Source organism: Peromyscus eremicus, chromosome 2, assembly GCF_949786415.1.
Source record: "Peromyscus eremicus chromosome 2, PerEre_H2_v1, whole genome shotgun sequence".
NCBI lineage: Eukaryota > Metazoa > Chordata > Mammalia > Rodentia > Cricetidae > Peromyscus > Peromyscus eremicus.
Window position 1 is genome coordinate 53580051 of NC_081417.1, and position 15466 is coordinate 53595516.

The following is a 15466-nucleotide window of genomic DNA, read 5'->3' on the forward strand; positions in this document are numbered from 1 at the left end:
GTTTTCTGGTTGTTTTTCCTTCTACTTCTTTAATAAAGAAGGTAAGATAGATCTTGAACTTGGCTTTACCCCCAAGTTTTAACTTTTTTCTTCGAGGTCTGATAGTTTACTTGTTACCCTTAAAGACTTACTTTTGACTGGACTCAGAAGCTCTCAGTGAAGACAGCCTATGTCTCTTGGCAATCTGTTCCTGGTGTTTCCTTTAGCTTCCTTCATTCTCTGGGCCAAAAGTTTAGCATATTCTGCAGCCTCCTCTTTGTTTTTCTTAGTGCACTGTTTCTTCAGAGCAGTGCATCAGCGTCTGTGTTGCAGCACAAATAGAGTAACAGGATGTTGAGTCTAGGGTGCTTTGGTCCTAGGATTCTTGCCTTCTTTGTTTAAGGCTGTATGACAGCATTTTGACAGACGTCATCTTCTTTAGAGAGATTGAAAAGCTTTTAGATTCTGCTAGTTCTTTTGGTCCCCATCCACCAGGCACATTAGTTCTACAGACCAGGAATATCCTTCTCTCCCTTTTTTACGGTAACCAAGTTGAGAACACAGAGATTGGTATCCACAAGGCATATCCATGAACATATCCGTGAACAGATCTGTGTTTTTCCTCTTTCCAGTCCTCCTTGGTCTATAACAAGAATGTGCTTTACTCAACAGCAGGCACACTCTGACATGGGTCAAGACACTTTGCTTCGTCAGGGGAGAACTTTGTCATTCCCACCACTAATGCAGACCGCATAACCCTTCTTCACCCAGAGCATCAGCAGCTACTTCTGTGACCGTGCACATCTCCTAGAAAATGCGAAACTTAGGTTCATCATCTACTTCAATGAGTTTCTGATGGCCAGTGCCTAGAAAGGAGATCTTTGCTCCATCTTGACATGGCTGCTGCCCCAAGTTTCGATCTGGTTCGTCTCTCCCCTTTCCCCTTCTCAGATGCCCAGATGGGATTATGTTTGCAAAACTATCCTGGCAGTGGGAGGTCATCTCTTTCAGCTGATGTTAAAATATCTAACTTGTACATTTCTTCAAAATCATCATTTGTTGAAGATGAATAGGCAAAATACCTAAAAGTTACATAAAAGGAGCAACAGCCTTCCCTGGTTTAAAATGGAGAATGAGAGTCTGAGTAGTTTAGAAAGCAAATTTTGTTCAGAATTGTTTTTAAATAAGTTTTTTATTTCTTGAGATTATAATGCCACCACATCATTTCTCTCCTTTTCCTTCCTTCAAATCCTCCCATATATCCCCTCCTTGCCAGTTCAAATTCACAGCCTCTTCTTTTCAAATATTGGTGTTAGTGGTGGTGCTAGTGGTGTGTTATTTGTTCCTGAATATATAAATACAACGTGCTCAATCTGTAGAATGATACTTGTGGTATTGAGTAGTCAGTTAGTCTACTCTTGCTGGGGAAGACTGTTTCTCCAGCCTCAGCATTCCTTAGTTGCCTATAGTTTTTTGTCTAGGACTGAGACCTTATGAACTTTCCTTTTGTGCTGTTAATAATGTCTGTTGTTGTCTTAGGTCAAGGATTGAGACCTTATGAGCTTTCCCTTTGTGCTGTTAATATTGTCTGTTGTCTTAGGTCATATTTAAGCTGTCATGTTGGTGAGACTTCATGCATGTAGTGTAGCTGGAGAGTCTTCTGACATTTCTAGGAGACAGTCTCAGAGCAAATTCCCTGTTCCTCTGGTTTTTACAATCTTTCTTCCCTATCTTATGAAATGCTCCTTTAGGCTTAGGTGTAGAAGTTGTGTTGTAGACGTATCATTTGGGACTAGGCTCTGCAGCTCTGCATATTGACCAGTTGTAGTTTCCTATAATGATCTTTATCCATTGCATAGAGACATTTCCTTGATAAGAGGTAAGAACTACACTTACCTGTGGGCATAGGACAAATATTTAAAATGTAGTTGGAGATTCAGTGGTTTAGCAAAGTAGTGGTTGTAGGATTTTCTCCGAGATCCATGACTTCACTAGCTGTGGGTAGTGGGCAAGGTTTCCAGAACCAAGCATGGTGTTCCTCTTGTTGAGCAGGTCTTAAACCCAAGTAGAGAGCTGTTTGGGGCCTGTTTGTCAAATATTACATGGCTGCAGTTATATGTGCTCATGTTTGGGTCTTCTGTTTTGTTCTATTGGTCTGTCTCCCTTTGTGCCCATGCCATATTGTTTTTACTACTGTGGCTCTGCGATGTAGCTTGAGGTCTGGAATGGGCATCCCTCCAGCATTGTTCTCTTTGCTCAGGATTATTTGTGCTGTCCTTGGTCTTTTGTGGCTCTTGCTTTGTAATTCTAAAATCAATAGTCAGGGAAGAGCACATGTGCCCTAAAGTCACTTTATGAGTGACTGGAGCACTCAGGGATACCAGGCATGATTATAATGCATTTCAAAGTCCATTGGGGAAAAAAAATCACAGTTAGACACACACATCTATAAACAAATGGTATAATTGAAACAACCTTCTGCATTTTCTCTAATACGAAAATGTATGTATGGTTTATTTGGTTTATTATAGTTATTTATGGTTTATACCAACTTGATTGCTACTATAAAATGAAACAAATACTCAAAATTTGACTTACAAAGTCACCTTATAAATACTGATACTATAGTTATAATATATACATATCCTGAGAAAACAAGCTAAATTAGAAAGTATTATAGAATATTTGTCTTAATTATAATGTTTGATTCCATTTTAAGACACTTGAATAGCCTCTGATCCACTGTAGATATGCAATATCTTAAAATACTCCTATTTGAGGGCATAACAGTGCAGATTTACTATACCTTTGTGGTTTCTAAGTCAGTGATAATATGGCCTGGTATGGAGAGGGATAGAATGCCTTCACTAAAAATAGTATTCCATCTTAGGTATTTTCTTTGCATAATAATATTTTTGAGCCTTCTTAACTGATGTATATAAAATATTTTTTACAATTCCCTGAAGACCTTGAATTATCTGATATATTGTTTATAGTATTGTTTTTGAAGTTAGAAACAAACCTTAAGTCTGTAAGTTTTAGATCTGTTAGCCACATTTAGGTCTATTAGCTGTCAAAAAAATAAATACTCACTTTCACTTTTATAAGACATTGGCTGTGCTGTATATTTACTTTTATAGCAAGAGTATGATGAAGAGAAAGGTGAAACAGGCAGACATTTACTTGGGTTTCTCGCTCTCCTCCAGCTTAGGTATTGCCAGGCATAGTGACCAGTGGGAGGGCTCTTTAGAGTGCCATGCCCTGGAGGCAGAGGCAGTCCTGAGAGACACCAGACATTGCTGTGCTTGCTTCAAGAACTAGTAGACACTAATGTCTGTAAATACTTCTTCAACTAGAATTATACAAAGTATTGCACATTTCCCATTTGTAATATAATACAAGACAGTATAATGGGAGATTTAAGCTTTTCTACAGTTGAAAAGTCCCTACCTATCGCAGGTAGTCTCATTAACAATTGTAAACCTGTGATTGGGGACTGCGTTAAGATACTCCTGTTCACTTCCTATGGAATTTGGTGTTTGTGATTAGTTACATAGAGAAGTTAATCTAACTTTACTGTAAATATTCAGCAACTCTCTCCACCAAATTTTAGATTACCAGGGTCACATTTTATAATCTAAAAACTAAAGTAACATTTAAGTATATTGGCCCTTGTCTTTAGTCCCAGCACTCAGGAGACAGAGGCCTGTGGATCTCTCAGAGTTCAAATCAGCCAGGGGGGGCTACATAGTGAAACTCTGTCTAAACGAAATAAAATTTATTTTAAAAAGAAAGAAAGAAAAGCGGGGTGGACTTCAAATTCTAATCTAAAAAAGCTAATTCAAAAGCAAAACTCATCAGTCATTTAATAATTGCTTTGAAAAGCCAAACTGGTATCCTAAGAAAAGAGACACAATTTATTGAAATTACTAAGAGTAAGAGATTTGTGGCAATCTAATGAGCACACATTTTTAAATTACTCCTTCAGTTTACCACTAAGCAGTAATTTAATACTTATGTATATAATGTTATACAATGTTTTCAATCCTATTTTATGCATGAGAACAATTTTTATTTAGAACTTACAGATCTCTGATTTTTCAGCAATTTAGACTAGAGAAGTCTCCACAATAATAGTTTGCTTTTACGTGAAGAGTCTGCATGTACTTTGAAAGTTTAAGGCATTGGTGGAGAAAGCTGTGGACTGATTTAGACCATATGAGAAAACAAAGTGGTAGACTGTGTGAGACCTCAGTTTAGTAATCTCTGGACTTGTTCTGAAATGACTTAAACACTTGCTTAGGAACTCAACTATAGTTAAAAGAGCAGCCTTTTTGAGGAGTTAGATTGTATCTGTGACACGCTTGAAGAACTGAGCTGTGACAGCAGCTTTCTAATGTTCTTGTCTCCCCTTTTTGCCTTGGGGCCTGGAGGAGAGTGTATAGCATGAGCTGGCAGTGAGATCTTAGACAAACCATTCTTAAAACTCTCATTTTTCTCTTACAAATTGTAGACAATCAGGATTTTTTTTTTTTTCTTTTTTAAGACAAGGTCTCTCTACAGAGTCCTGGCTGTCCTAAACTCCCAATGTAGACCAAACTGACCTTGAACTCAGAGATCCTCTTGCCTCTACCTCCCAAGTGCTGGGATTAAAGGCATGTGCCACCATGCCTGGCAGAAGGTCAAGGATTTTTACACTGTCAATGCTGGAGTGTCATGTGTGGACTTCTGGTTCTTACTTATATCATAATGCCCTAGGGTTTTCTGCTTTTTCGTTTACTAGACCGTATGGAATGCAGGTGTGCACATATCAAGTAACTTCAAAAAGTGGGAAATGGAGATGGCTCAGCAAGTAAGGGAACTTGCTGCCAAAGCTGACAGTTTGAGTATGATCTCCGGGACTGACAGGCAGGAAGGAGAGAACTGCTTCTCACACGTTGTCTTCCAACCTCCACAGCCCTGCTGTAGCAAGAGTACATACGCACACATATACACAGTAAGATGTATTTGAAGTGTTAAATGAGTACATTTCTAGATTAGTATGCAGTGCAAAAAATGGAGAATTCAAATTTTCTAAGAACACACCCAGTGATTTTCATTTGCAGTACTAGGAGCTTGAGTTATTTACATTCATATTTCTAAATTATGGCTTTTAAACTTAATATTGGAGCAACAAGTATTTGTTGATTGCAATCCTCTTTTGCTTTGTCTGAGCTGTTTGCCAGGTGGTTTGCCATAGTTGTGCTCATTAAAATGAATTGCCTAATACTGCTTGCTTCCACTCATGCTATAGCATGAAAATTCTCATTTGATGGCATTTGTTAACTGTCAGCTCTTCTTTACCCTATTTCCTTAAAGTTTCTCTTCCCCTTTCTTTCTGTCCCTCAGCTAGACTTGAACTCATATTTGGTGAAACTATGATGGCGATGTCATGGTGTATACACATATGCTGGAGTTCCTCAGATTTGTAAATGTTGCTGATCTGAAAAGAGAGTTCCAGACACTTTTACAGTCTGTCTCATCTGTGCTAATTTTAGAATGAGGGTGTTGAATGAAATGTGCCTAAAATTGCTCATTAGTCATAGTAGTATCCTTTTTGTTTGGGGAAACAAAAATAGTTAAAAGCATTCATGAAAGTGTCTGATTTAAGAAATGCAGTTTGTTGTTTTACTTTGTAATGAAAAGTTGGGACATTTCAGAATAAGTTGAAACTTGAAGTAAGTTTGAATTCAGAGTATGCAAAGAATTTTAAAACAGTCTAAAATGGGAAAAGTTACGAGCTATACTTACAAGAGTGACTATACATTTCAGTTTTATATTCACTACTTGTATTATTTCATTAAACATTCTTAATTCTATTCAAAGTCCATTTAGTTTATATGTCAAACAATAATGAGATCACCTGGATTAAGATGCTAAGTGGTACTGATTGGTTTTAGATACAATTTTTTATATCTGAGATCGTGAAGTGTGAAAAATGTAAATGATTTATCTGCTCATCAGAACAGAGCTGTTAGAGCATGTGTCCTGAGTGCTGCCTGCTAGTTGCAGAGTTATATGGTACAGCTTTGGGCTCAAAGGAGTTGTAACTATTATGCCAGCTGTTTCTCGTAGTATTTTAGTGTTTCCTTTTTAACAGCTGATCTCTCATGTTAAAAGACACTGTATAAACAACCCTACTCCCAAGTAAAGGTGCTGAGTGAAGCTGTTGTTTAAGTCCATCTGTTCTTCTGAAGGCTTATTTGTAGAATTCTTTTTTATTGAGTTAAAAATAGTTGCTAATACAGATGTTTCTAAAGCAGGTTGTTCATTATAGCCCATCTCAACAAGCATTTATTTGAGCATAGAATGACCATTGTTCCTCTCCAAGAGGAAACTGAGCTGTTACTCACTAATGATGAATTACTGCATTCTGACAAAGACTAATGGGATTCAATGTGACTTGGGCAATAATTTAAACCTAAGCATCCTCTTTGGCGTTGCTGCCAGCTACAGCCAAACGTGTCTTGCAACCTGCTAGCTGTCTTGCTGTGAAAACTGTAACGTAAGGCCCTTGAAATAGATGCCGTCATCAGCCCCAGCCCCCAAGCATTCATCTATTTAAACACATGACAGAAGATGGTGGAAGACAGATCAGCTGCTGTTTGTGTGGGAGGAGTGTCACTGTATTAGGACATACTCTGATGTGGGCCAGCAAATTTTGAGTTAATACACTATAGTTCTTTCTCTCTCTTTCTTTCTCAGTTTTTGGGTAGGTTTGTTTTAACAATAACTTTACTCATTCTTTTTCCTGCGAACGTGTTATGTAGATCCCAGGAGCAGCAGATTGCACTTCCTCTGCAGCAGTTACACCCTTCTCACTTGTGTGAATAGATTGCAGTTTTACTTTGTTGTTGTTTTGTTTAAAGGCAACGGGCAACCAAGGCGTAGATCCATCCAAGACTTGACTGTTACTGGGACAGAACCTGGTCAGGTAAGACTTAACATTCAAATTATCTGTCTGTGGAGAACTATAATAAGCAGAGATCAAGAATGAACCATAATATCCTCTGTAAATTAGTTGACCTGAAAATGTGGTCGAGAAGTTTATTGCCACTGAACTTAGAAGCTCTGATGTTCCTAATTCACTTTGAACTGTGTGAGAAAACATGTTGTTCAGCAGGGCACCATGTGTTTCTCATATGTTTTAAGAAAGTATTCTGTTATAGAACTTAATAATGCATCTTTATCTTTGTCCTCTAAAGTGAATACTTTTTACTAATGAAAGAAATAAATATTTCCCTAATATGCTACTCCCAGGGCCACCTGGAGAATGGTAACATCTTTTAATTTGATGTATCCACTGACATCATATTTTTCTTAAATATCCTTTGAAAATACTACTAAGCAGATGGCCAAACTCCAGGAAACTTCTGTTCTAGTCATTACAGATTTTATTGTTTGTTTTTTCAATGTTCTTCTGAATTCCCCCAACTCTTTATCATAGCTTCTTTGTAAATCGTCCAGAAAATGCTATAATTCAAGCCATATTGACTCTACTGTAGAGTTCTAATTAATCGGGTATATAAAAGTAACTAAGTAATTAAGTTTTTTTTTTCTGTTACTCAATACACTTGACATACATTTTATCATGTTTTCTAAAATGAGTAAGGACTAAGTATGAGGTATTTTGTTGTTTTGTTTTCATGTGAGTATAGTATTCATATAAAATGATAAAATTATTACATGGTTCATGTATACATGTAAAGTATCAATGTAATTTACTTTGAGGAAATATACACTAATACTTTTCATCTTAGAAACTTTTATTCATTTTTTACAAGAATTAATGGTTTATTTTGTAGTTTCTAATAAAAGTTAGAATGTTTCTAGCTCTCTATTTAACTTAAAAATACCTTGATAGTCTGGGCATTGTGTTACACACCTTTAATCCCAGTACCTGAGAGGCAGAGGCAAATGGATGTCTGTTAGTTTGAGGCCAGCCTGGTCTACATAGTGAGTTCTAAGACAGTCAATACTACAGAGAGCAACCATGTCTCAAAAAGAAAAGAAAAAAAAAGTCTTGATAAAGTGATTAATGTCTTTGACTTTATTTAAATCTGGTAATATTTTATGACAACTCATACTGCATACACACATATATTTATGTAATCTTAAAATATAGTACAGATATATAAGTTATTAATTTTTTAGAGTCATTAATGAATTTAAACCTTTTCTCACTCATTCAGTAGTGGTGTTTTTCTAGTTTATTGGTTTTTATGATACCCTAGAACTTTTGATTTCCCTCACTGATGTTTAAAGGCTTTAATCAGCCTATTTAACATCTGGTATTTGCTTTGAGTCCATAGACTTGATAGGCACAAGCTTTTAAGCTGTGTTTACTCTTACCATCAATATTCCAGTTATTTGAACCCTAACCCAGTGTTCTCTTACTCTACAACACAGAGTAGCTGCTAATGTGAGAGCTTCGGTCTGAACACTCCCAGTACCACGCCTTGATCATCTCTCCACTGGTCACACTTAGCTTAGACCTGTGGCTATTAACCCTTTAATGCACAATGCCTTCAAGTAGTAAAACCTAGGGACCGAGTCAGACTGGCCGAGGGACAGTCACTGGCATGAATTATCATACACCATTTCAGAAGATACGGGAGAAAAGAGCATTTGATTTGTCTCTAAAATAGTTGGTATAACTAGTGTTTTAAACTCATCCTCTTTAAAAATTACCAAAGTATTATTATAACCTTACAGTACATTATATTCACTTTGGGATAAGAGTGACAGAGAATAGTCATAGTATACTATGAATGCATTTCCCCAGGAAAGTGTCTGCATGACCATTGGGTTGAATCCATGTAACTCCTCATGAAAACAGCATTGATTATGTAGGAGGGAGCATTCCCACAGCATGGGTTTCCATAACTTGACAGTGTGCTTTTTCCCAAATTTAATGAAGTGATTGGCTGATGTACATGGTGGGGAGGTGGGGGCAGGGGGTACAACTTCTGCTTTTAGTTTTATTTTTAGGTTTGTTTCTAGACACTGAAATCGGTAAAGAGCCTGACAAAAAAGCAGACCTATGTAGTACGATTTTCATGAAAAGGAATAGTTGATGGTGAAGCTTAGCATTACATCTCACAGAAAAAAAGTGAACTGATGAGTTGTGTGTACTTGGGCTTGTGACTTGAGAAGTAATCTCAGTGAAATTACTTTTCACCTGTAAATTAAAATGTAGGACTTTTGGGTTTTTTGGTACTTCCCTTTCTATTGAGAGTAATAGCAAAGCAAACTTTTTAATTACATATAACAGTGTAAATGTATACAAAACCATTTCTTCACAGCTTGCAGTGTACATGGTTTGTAGTTAATTTGGGAAGCTTAGGAAGCACTCAAAATGTATCTGGCCTCCTAGTGTGTTTGGGAAAGAAAAAAAGCAGCTCTTTACTAGCTATATCAAAAAGATTGCTCAGACCCTGGGAAATAAGACAAAGCAAATCCACTTCAGTGTAGGAGGGTCCCTGCCACCCCAAACAAAGAAATCATTGCCCTTCTCCACCTGCTTTACCAAATGCAGCTCTCTCCTGTCTGCCTCTCTGTAGAATTTCCCCTGCTGGCAGCAGCCAAAGGAGAGAAGATTCTGTCCTCCCCAAATCAACCAACCACGGAGTCACAGTTCTATAAGTTTCTTTCTAAAGCATTCTTAAAGAGATGCTCTGTGGTGCCCCATAGAGAACCTTCCATCACCACAATAGTAAACCCAACTTTCTTCCACCAGTGTGTTCTTAGCAGTCATTGGCTGGAGACAGATAGTACCAAAAATGCCCAGTCTTGGTGAAGCCTTTTCTGCCCCCAGACTTTCAGAGGAGGTCTAATATATATCCCTGGCTGGCCTCAAACCATGTGGCAAAGGTGATTTTGACGTACTTATCTTCCTGCCTCTACCTCCCAAGTGCTCAGCTTACAGGTGTCAACCACTACTCCTGTCTATGTGGTATTGAGGACCAAACCCAGGACATTCTGTGTGCTAGGCAAACACTACCAAGAGAGCTACATCTCCAGTCCCCCTAAAGGACTTTTTAAAGCAGACCATACTTACCTGATGGACTTTCTTACAGTTGGAGAACCACTACTGATAATAGCTGCCATTTGTTATGCACTGGCTTTGGTGCCAGGCAGACACTTAATAGACTTTACCTGTATCTTAACCCTAGGTACTGGATACTTTTTTTGCAGTTGGGGTCACCTGAGAATTAGAAACCAAACCTAAGTCTCTCTTCCTTCATGTTTTCAGCACCCTGCTAAGAAGAGGTTTTGAGTGCAAGTCTGATTCAGTGGCACACTATCAACTTTTTTCATTCTGTCTTGCATTACAGGAGTAGTGAGGTAGATAAGCTGGCAAAGTGCTTACCTAGGATGTATAATATCCTGGACTTTGTCATCAGCACGTGGAGAACTAGATGTGGTGATGGATGCCTATAATCCAGCTCTTGGGAAGTGGAAGTATCAGGAGGATCAGGCATTCAAGATCATCATTCTGCTACATAATGAATTTGAGACCAACTATCTCAAAAAACAAAACAAAATAACAACAACAAAAACACATTTACTTTTTAAACACTTAGGTGAACCTTCCTGTTTCACTAAAATGATGTACTGTAAAGTAGATCTACGCATCCCTTTGAGGATTCCATCCAGTATACGTTTGCCATTCCATAGGGATGCAGTTACCATTGTCTAGAGAATTAGACACAATATGAGCATTCTGGAATGCTCCTTAATTGTCCTGAGCTTCAGCAGTCTTTATGCAGCTGTGCACTGTAACACCCACTATATGGGGTTCCTATGGAATGGAGTACAGACACACAGTAGATGCTGATCTGTGTTATAGCCTTCCTCTATACAGAGCTCTTGGTAATACTCTTCTTTGTCCTCACTGTAGGATTCTTGCTATCCAGATGTGAAATGAAAATAGTACTGGGAAATCTGTTCAATCTTGCATTCTATTATCTCTGTGTCGGGGGGGGGGAATGGGGGCAGGTGTCAGTGGATAAAAGCTCCTGATGTCCTTTTGAGTTCAAGGCTAGTGTGTACTATATATTGAGATGCTGTCTCACAAAACAAAACGCTGTAATGATGCAAATTGCAGGCTGGAATTGTACAGATTGGAGAGCATTTCAGTAACTGTTCTGGGTACCTGGGACTGCCTTAGAGGAAGGAAGTGCCTGTCTTAAGTCCACACTGACACTTAGATTTCTGCTTTAAAGTCTATGACCCAAACTGTACTGCGTCTCTGTTTTGTGCTTCTGTGACTGCAGTAACTAAGGTTCTGAAGGGATGTGTCTCATAGCACCAAACATGCAAGTTATTGACTTAATGGAATTATTTTCCTGTCTACTTGATGAGACATAAAAACCTAAGATTTGTTTTTTGTCTGTAAAATCACTCCCCATGCCATTTCATAAATACAGAGATAAGATTCTGGTCAAAGGCCAGTTATGGTCCACGTCTCTTGCTGGCAGTTCACCCCTAGAGTTTACATTGGCTTGCATTCTTTTGCTGCTTCGGGTGGCCATATGGCATTTCTGTCCATTGTTGCTCTGCATCTCTGAACTTTACTTTATGTCAGAAGAGGGTAACCTGGAAATGTCTCAGGAAGAAGCAACCCAAATGAACTATAATAATTAGCATTTAGGGCCATCAGCATTCTACCAGCAAGATTTGAAAAGCAGATTCTGTAATACAGCGTTTTCCCTAATTGTGAGCTGTAACATAGGTTAGCACAAAATAATTTTTAATGTCAAATCATACCTAATTTTATTTATGCCATGTATTTTTTCACATACTCTTAAAAAGTACTGTTAATGTTGTTTTTGAGAACTTTAGATTTCCTTTACTAGTTTTTTCTCTGTCCTTGAAGTTAAAGTGTTGAGGAATCTTTGATAATAATATAAAGCCCAAGTTTATGTCGGAACTTACTATAAATATAACCAAAATTCTAAGTGGCAGGTGTGTGTTGGAATCCCCATGATAGCACCCAGCCAGTTAGATGCCTTATAGACATGGTTTTGAGCTAGGGAAGGACTTGTTAGTGCTGCACACCGCCGCATGGTCTCATCCTGTGCTTTCTACTCCCTCACAGCCACCACTTAATGAACGTTGTTCTTTTGTCAAGACCCTTAAGGGACCCTCATTTGACTCTTGTGTCTTGGGACTTATTTAAAGCTGTGACACTAAAAATGGCAGAGCAGAAGCTCCAACTCTGAGTAGACAGGGACATCAGCTTGGGCCAGACCAGGATTGGTAGTTCTGATACTGGAAACATTGTAGGACTAGCAAATGTAATAAAGTAGTGTTGGAGACTTTAAGATGTCTTTAATGTAGGCTTAAGCATAGGGTTAAGAGAATGAGAAGCTCTCAGAAGAAAGCAGCCTGAGTATGTCTCAGAATGCCAGAGTAAGACATCCTCAGGTGTGCATGAGGGAGAGGCACAGTTGTCTTAGCATTAGCCCTGTATACCATTTGGTTACTCTCAAGATCGGTGGCAGGGGAGAGAGAAGGGCCTTACACTGCTGATTGTCTTTGGACCTTTGCTTCTCTGCTTGTGAGAGGCTTTGGCTGGACTTCAGGGGGAGGATTACTTTCCGTTCTTACATCCTCAAGATTCCCCTGCCTTAGAACACAGTACATTATTGCTTTTTCTTAATTTGGCCCTAAAGTATATTCTCTAATATTAATATAGATATTTTATTTTGAGTGCTTTTTACCTGGTTTGTGTTTTCTATTTAACTTAGTATTTTTCTAATTTTTCACATTTTTTTGTTTTTATTTTTATTTATTTATTTTTTAATGGGAAGTGTGGATGTGCATAAGAATGCAGTTGCCTGAAGAGGCAAGGGGTATTAGATCTCCTGGAGCTGGAGCTATAGGCACATGTGAGCTGCCTGGTGTAGGTACTGGGAACCTAACTTGAGTACTCTAGAAGAGCAGTAAGTGCTCTTACCCACAAGTCATCTTGCCAGTGAATTAGGTGTGTCTCTTAAGAATCACATTTAGGGCTGGAGAGATGGCTCAGCAGTTGAGAGCACTGACTGATCTTCCAGAGGTCATGAGTTCAATTCCCAGCAACCACATGGTGGCTCACAACCATCTCTAGTGGGATCTGATGCCCTCTTCTGGCATAAAGGTGTATATGCAGATAGAGTACTTATGCATAAAATAAATCTTAAAAAAAAGAAAAAGAAAGAAAAGCCGGGCGGTGGTGGTGGTGCAGGCCTTTAATTTAGTTGGGGCTTTATTTTTTTTCACTTATGTGTGTCTGTATATATGTACATGCATATGCATGCTACATATACGGGTCCCCAAAAAGACCACAGTAGGCCTCAGATCCCCTGGGGCTGGAGTTGTGAGCCTCCTCAGAACTGTTATCCAAACTCTGAAAGCAGTCCTCTGGAAGACAGGAAGCAGTTAACCCCCATGCTGTCTTCCAGCCCTGTGCTTAGGGGTTTTGCTTTGTTTCATTTTGAGCTATAATATTGTAGTTTATATTGATTACTTTTACTTGTAAATTTGCTCCATCTTATTTGAGACTCCTCTTTTATCTTCTTGCCTTCTTTAAAGTTTAATAGGTACATTTCTTGTTTCTCATCACATTTGTTTTTCTGGGTTAAGAGTTAAATTTTACGACTTTTAGTGAGTACCTTTGAGATTTTAACGTGTATATCCAGCCTGCTTAATACCTCTGCTCTTTCTGAACAACAAAGGCATTTTAACAACAATGTTCTTGCTTATTTGGGTTTTATTATTTTGTAGATTATTTTGCTGTGTTGTTTGGTAGTTCTGTGAATTAATTACTGTTTCCTTCACTTATGGTTTTCAATTTATGTAGACTAGCACCTTTTTCTGTCAGAATTTTCTTCAAGTTAATTGTATCCTGGCCCTTTTGTCAAGGAAAAGTTTCTTGTTAAGTGGGGTTTCTTCTTAGAAATTCCTATCATAAGAGTCTGTGGATGGTCAGTTCAGTTTTCATCATCTGCAGATGCTGTTCTGATCTAATTCTTCATTTACGCTGGGCTGTTAGTAATTCTGCCAGCACTGTGTAGCTGGAAATCCACTTTTCCGGCTTCCTTTGTGGCTGTAGCTCATATTTTGTGAATGTATTTTGAATGTTTGTTCTGAAACGCATGAAACCAGTTGGGTTTCCAGTTGAGGGTTTTCTTTTCAGATTTTGAAGTACTTGAATGTATCTGATGGGGACACCTTGGTAATGAGGCCCAGGTCTGAATTTGTCACCCATTTGTTTTCCCTGTACGATAAGCATGCATGCAGGTAATTTTATTTGATTGTTTCAGTGTACCTGGCACAGGGGGTGTTAGTTAGGTACAGTGTGTCTACCTGTGACATCTTGTGAGCACTCAGGTTCAGGTTTCAAAGCATTTCTAAGTTCAGATCTGTTGACTTAGGGAAGCTTCACCGATAGCTGCCCTTTTCCCTCTGCAGGTCATTCTATTTTCTGGAATTTGACTGTATATGAGCATTGTGAACTTGGTGTGTGGGTTTGTCTCATTTCTCATACTTTTCATGTACATTTGCACAATTCTGTCTTCCATTAATTCTAGAAATGGTTTCTGGATGTACAGGGGGCACTGTTCTTCCCTTCTCATGATCCTCCTGCCTCTGCCTCCAAGTGCTGATTATAGGTGTCTGCCACCTGCCTTTGTCAGGAGATTTTTTATTGTTTATTAGTTTTCTCTTTCCCAGAGAACAAAGCATTCCCTGCCTCAGCTTCAAGCAGGGCTTTCTCCAGGCATCTCATCCTACAAGGACTTATTACCAGTTCCTTACTAGGACTTATTACTAGTTCCTCTCGGCACAGCAATCAAGGGCTAGATCTAGGTTGGAGTCCTCTCACTGGCAGCTTAAGCACTCCCCAGCTCCCTTTGGCTTTGTGGGCTTCATTTCTACTTTTCTCGTCCAAGCCTTGTAAGTGTTGAAGAGATGTCTTGTACAAATTCAACATATATTGACTTGAGAATTTGATATACATTGATTATATTACTTAGAATTCCATTTTCAGGAGTCTCGGGGCCTCTATAAATAAAAATGAAAATCTTTTTGCCTTTCACTAGAAATGAAAATGTGTCTTGTCATTCTTTTAAAAAAAAAATGACACTTTTTCCTCCTTCTATCCCTTCCTCCAGGTGAGCAGTAGGTCGTCCAGTCCTAGTGTCAGAATGATCACTACCTCAGGACCAACCTCAGAGAAGCCAGCTCGCAGTCATCCATGGACCCCCGATGACTCCACAGGTGACCAGTTTAGTTTCTCATTGTAATATGAAATTGAGTGAATTGAGAGGCATTATTCTTACAAAAACAAGCATGATATAATTATTTAAATTTTCATGTTTATAAAATCCACTATTGGTAATAACTTTTCAAATTTCCTTTGGAATATTATGGCAGAGGCTGACTGCCTTACCCTGTGTAT

General features: G+C 38.4%; 1 protein-coding gene across 2 annotated transcripts in view; it reads left to right on the plus strand.

Moving 5' to 3' along the window:
* Map3k7 (mitogen-activated protein kinase kinase kinase 7) overlaps positions 1-15466 on the plus strand; it is a 63400-nt gene that overhangs the window by 35876 nt on the left and 12058 nt on the right. For both annotated transcript variants that reach the window (XM_059254072.1, XM_059254073.1), the window contains 2 exons: positions 6888-6952; positions 15180-15285. In XM_059254072.1, coding sequence (XP_059110055.1) covers positions 6888-6952; positions 15180-15285 — 171 coding nt within the window. The remainder of the gene's footprint in view (positions 1-6887; positions 6953-15179; positions 15286-15466) is intronic.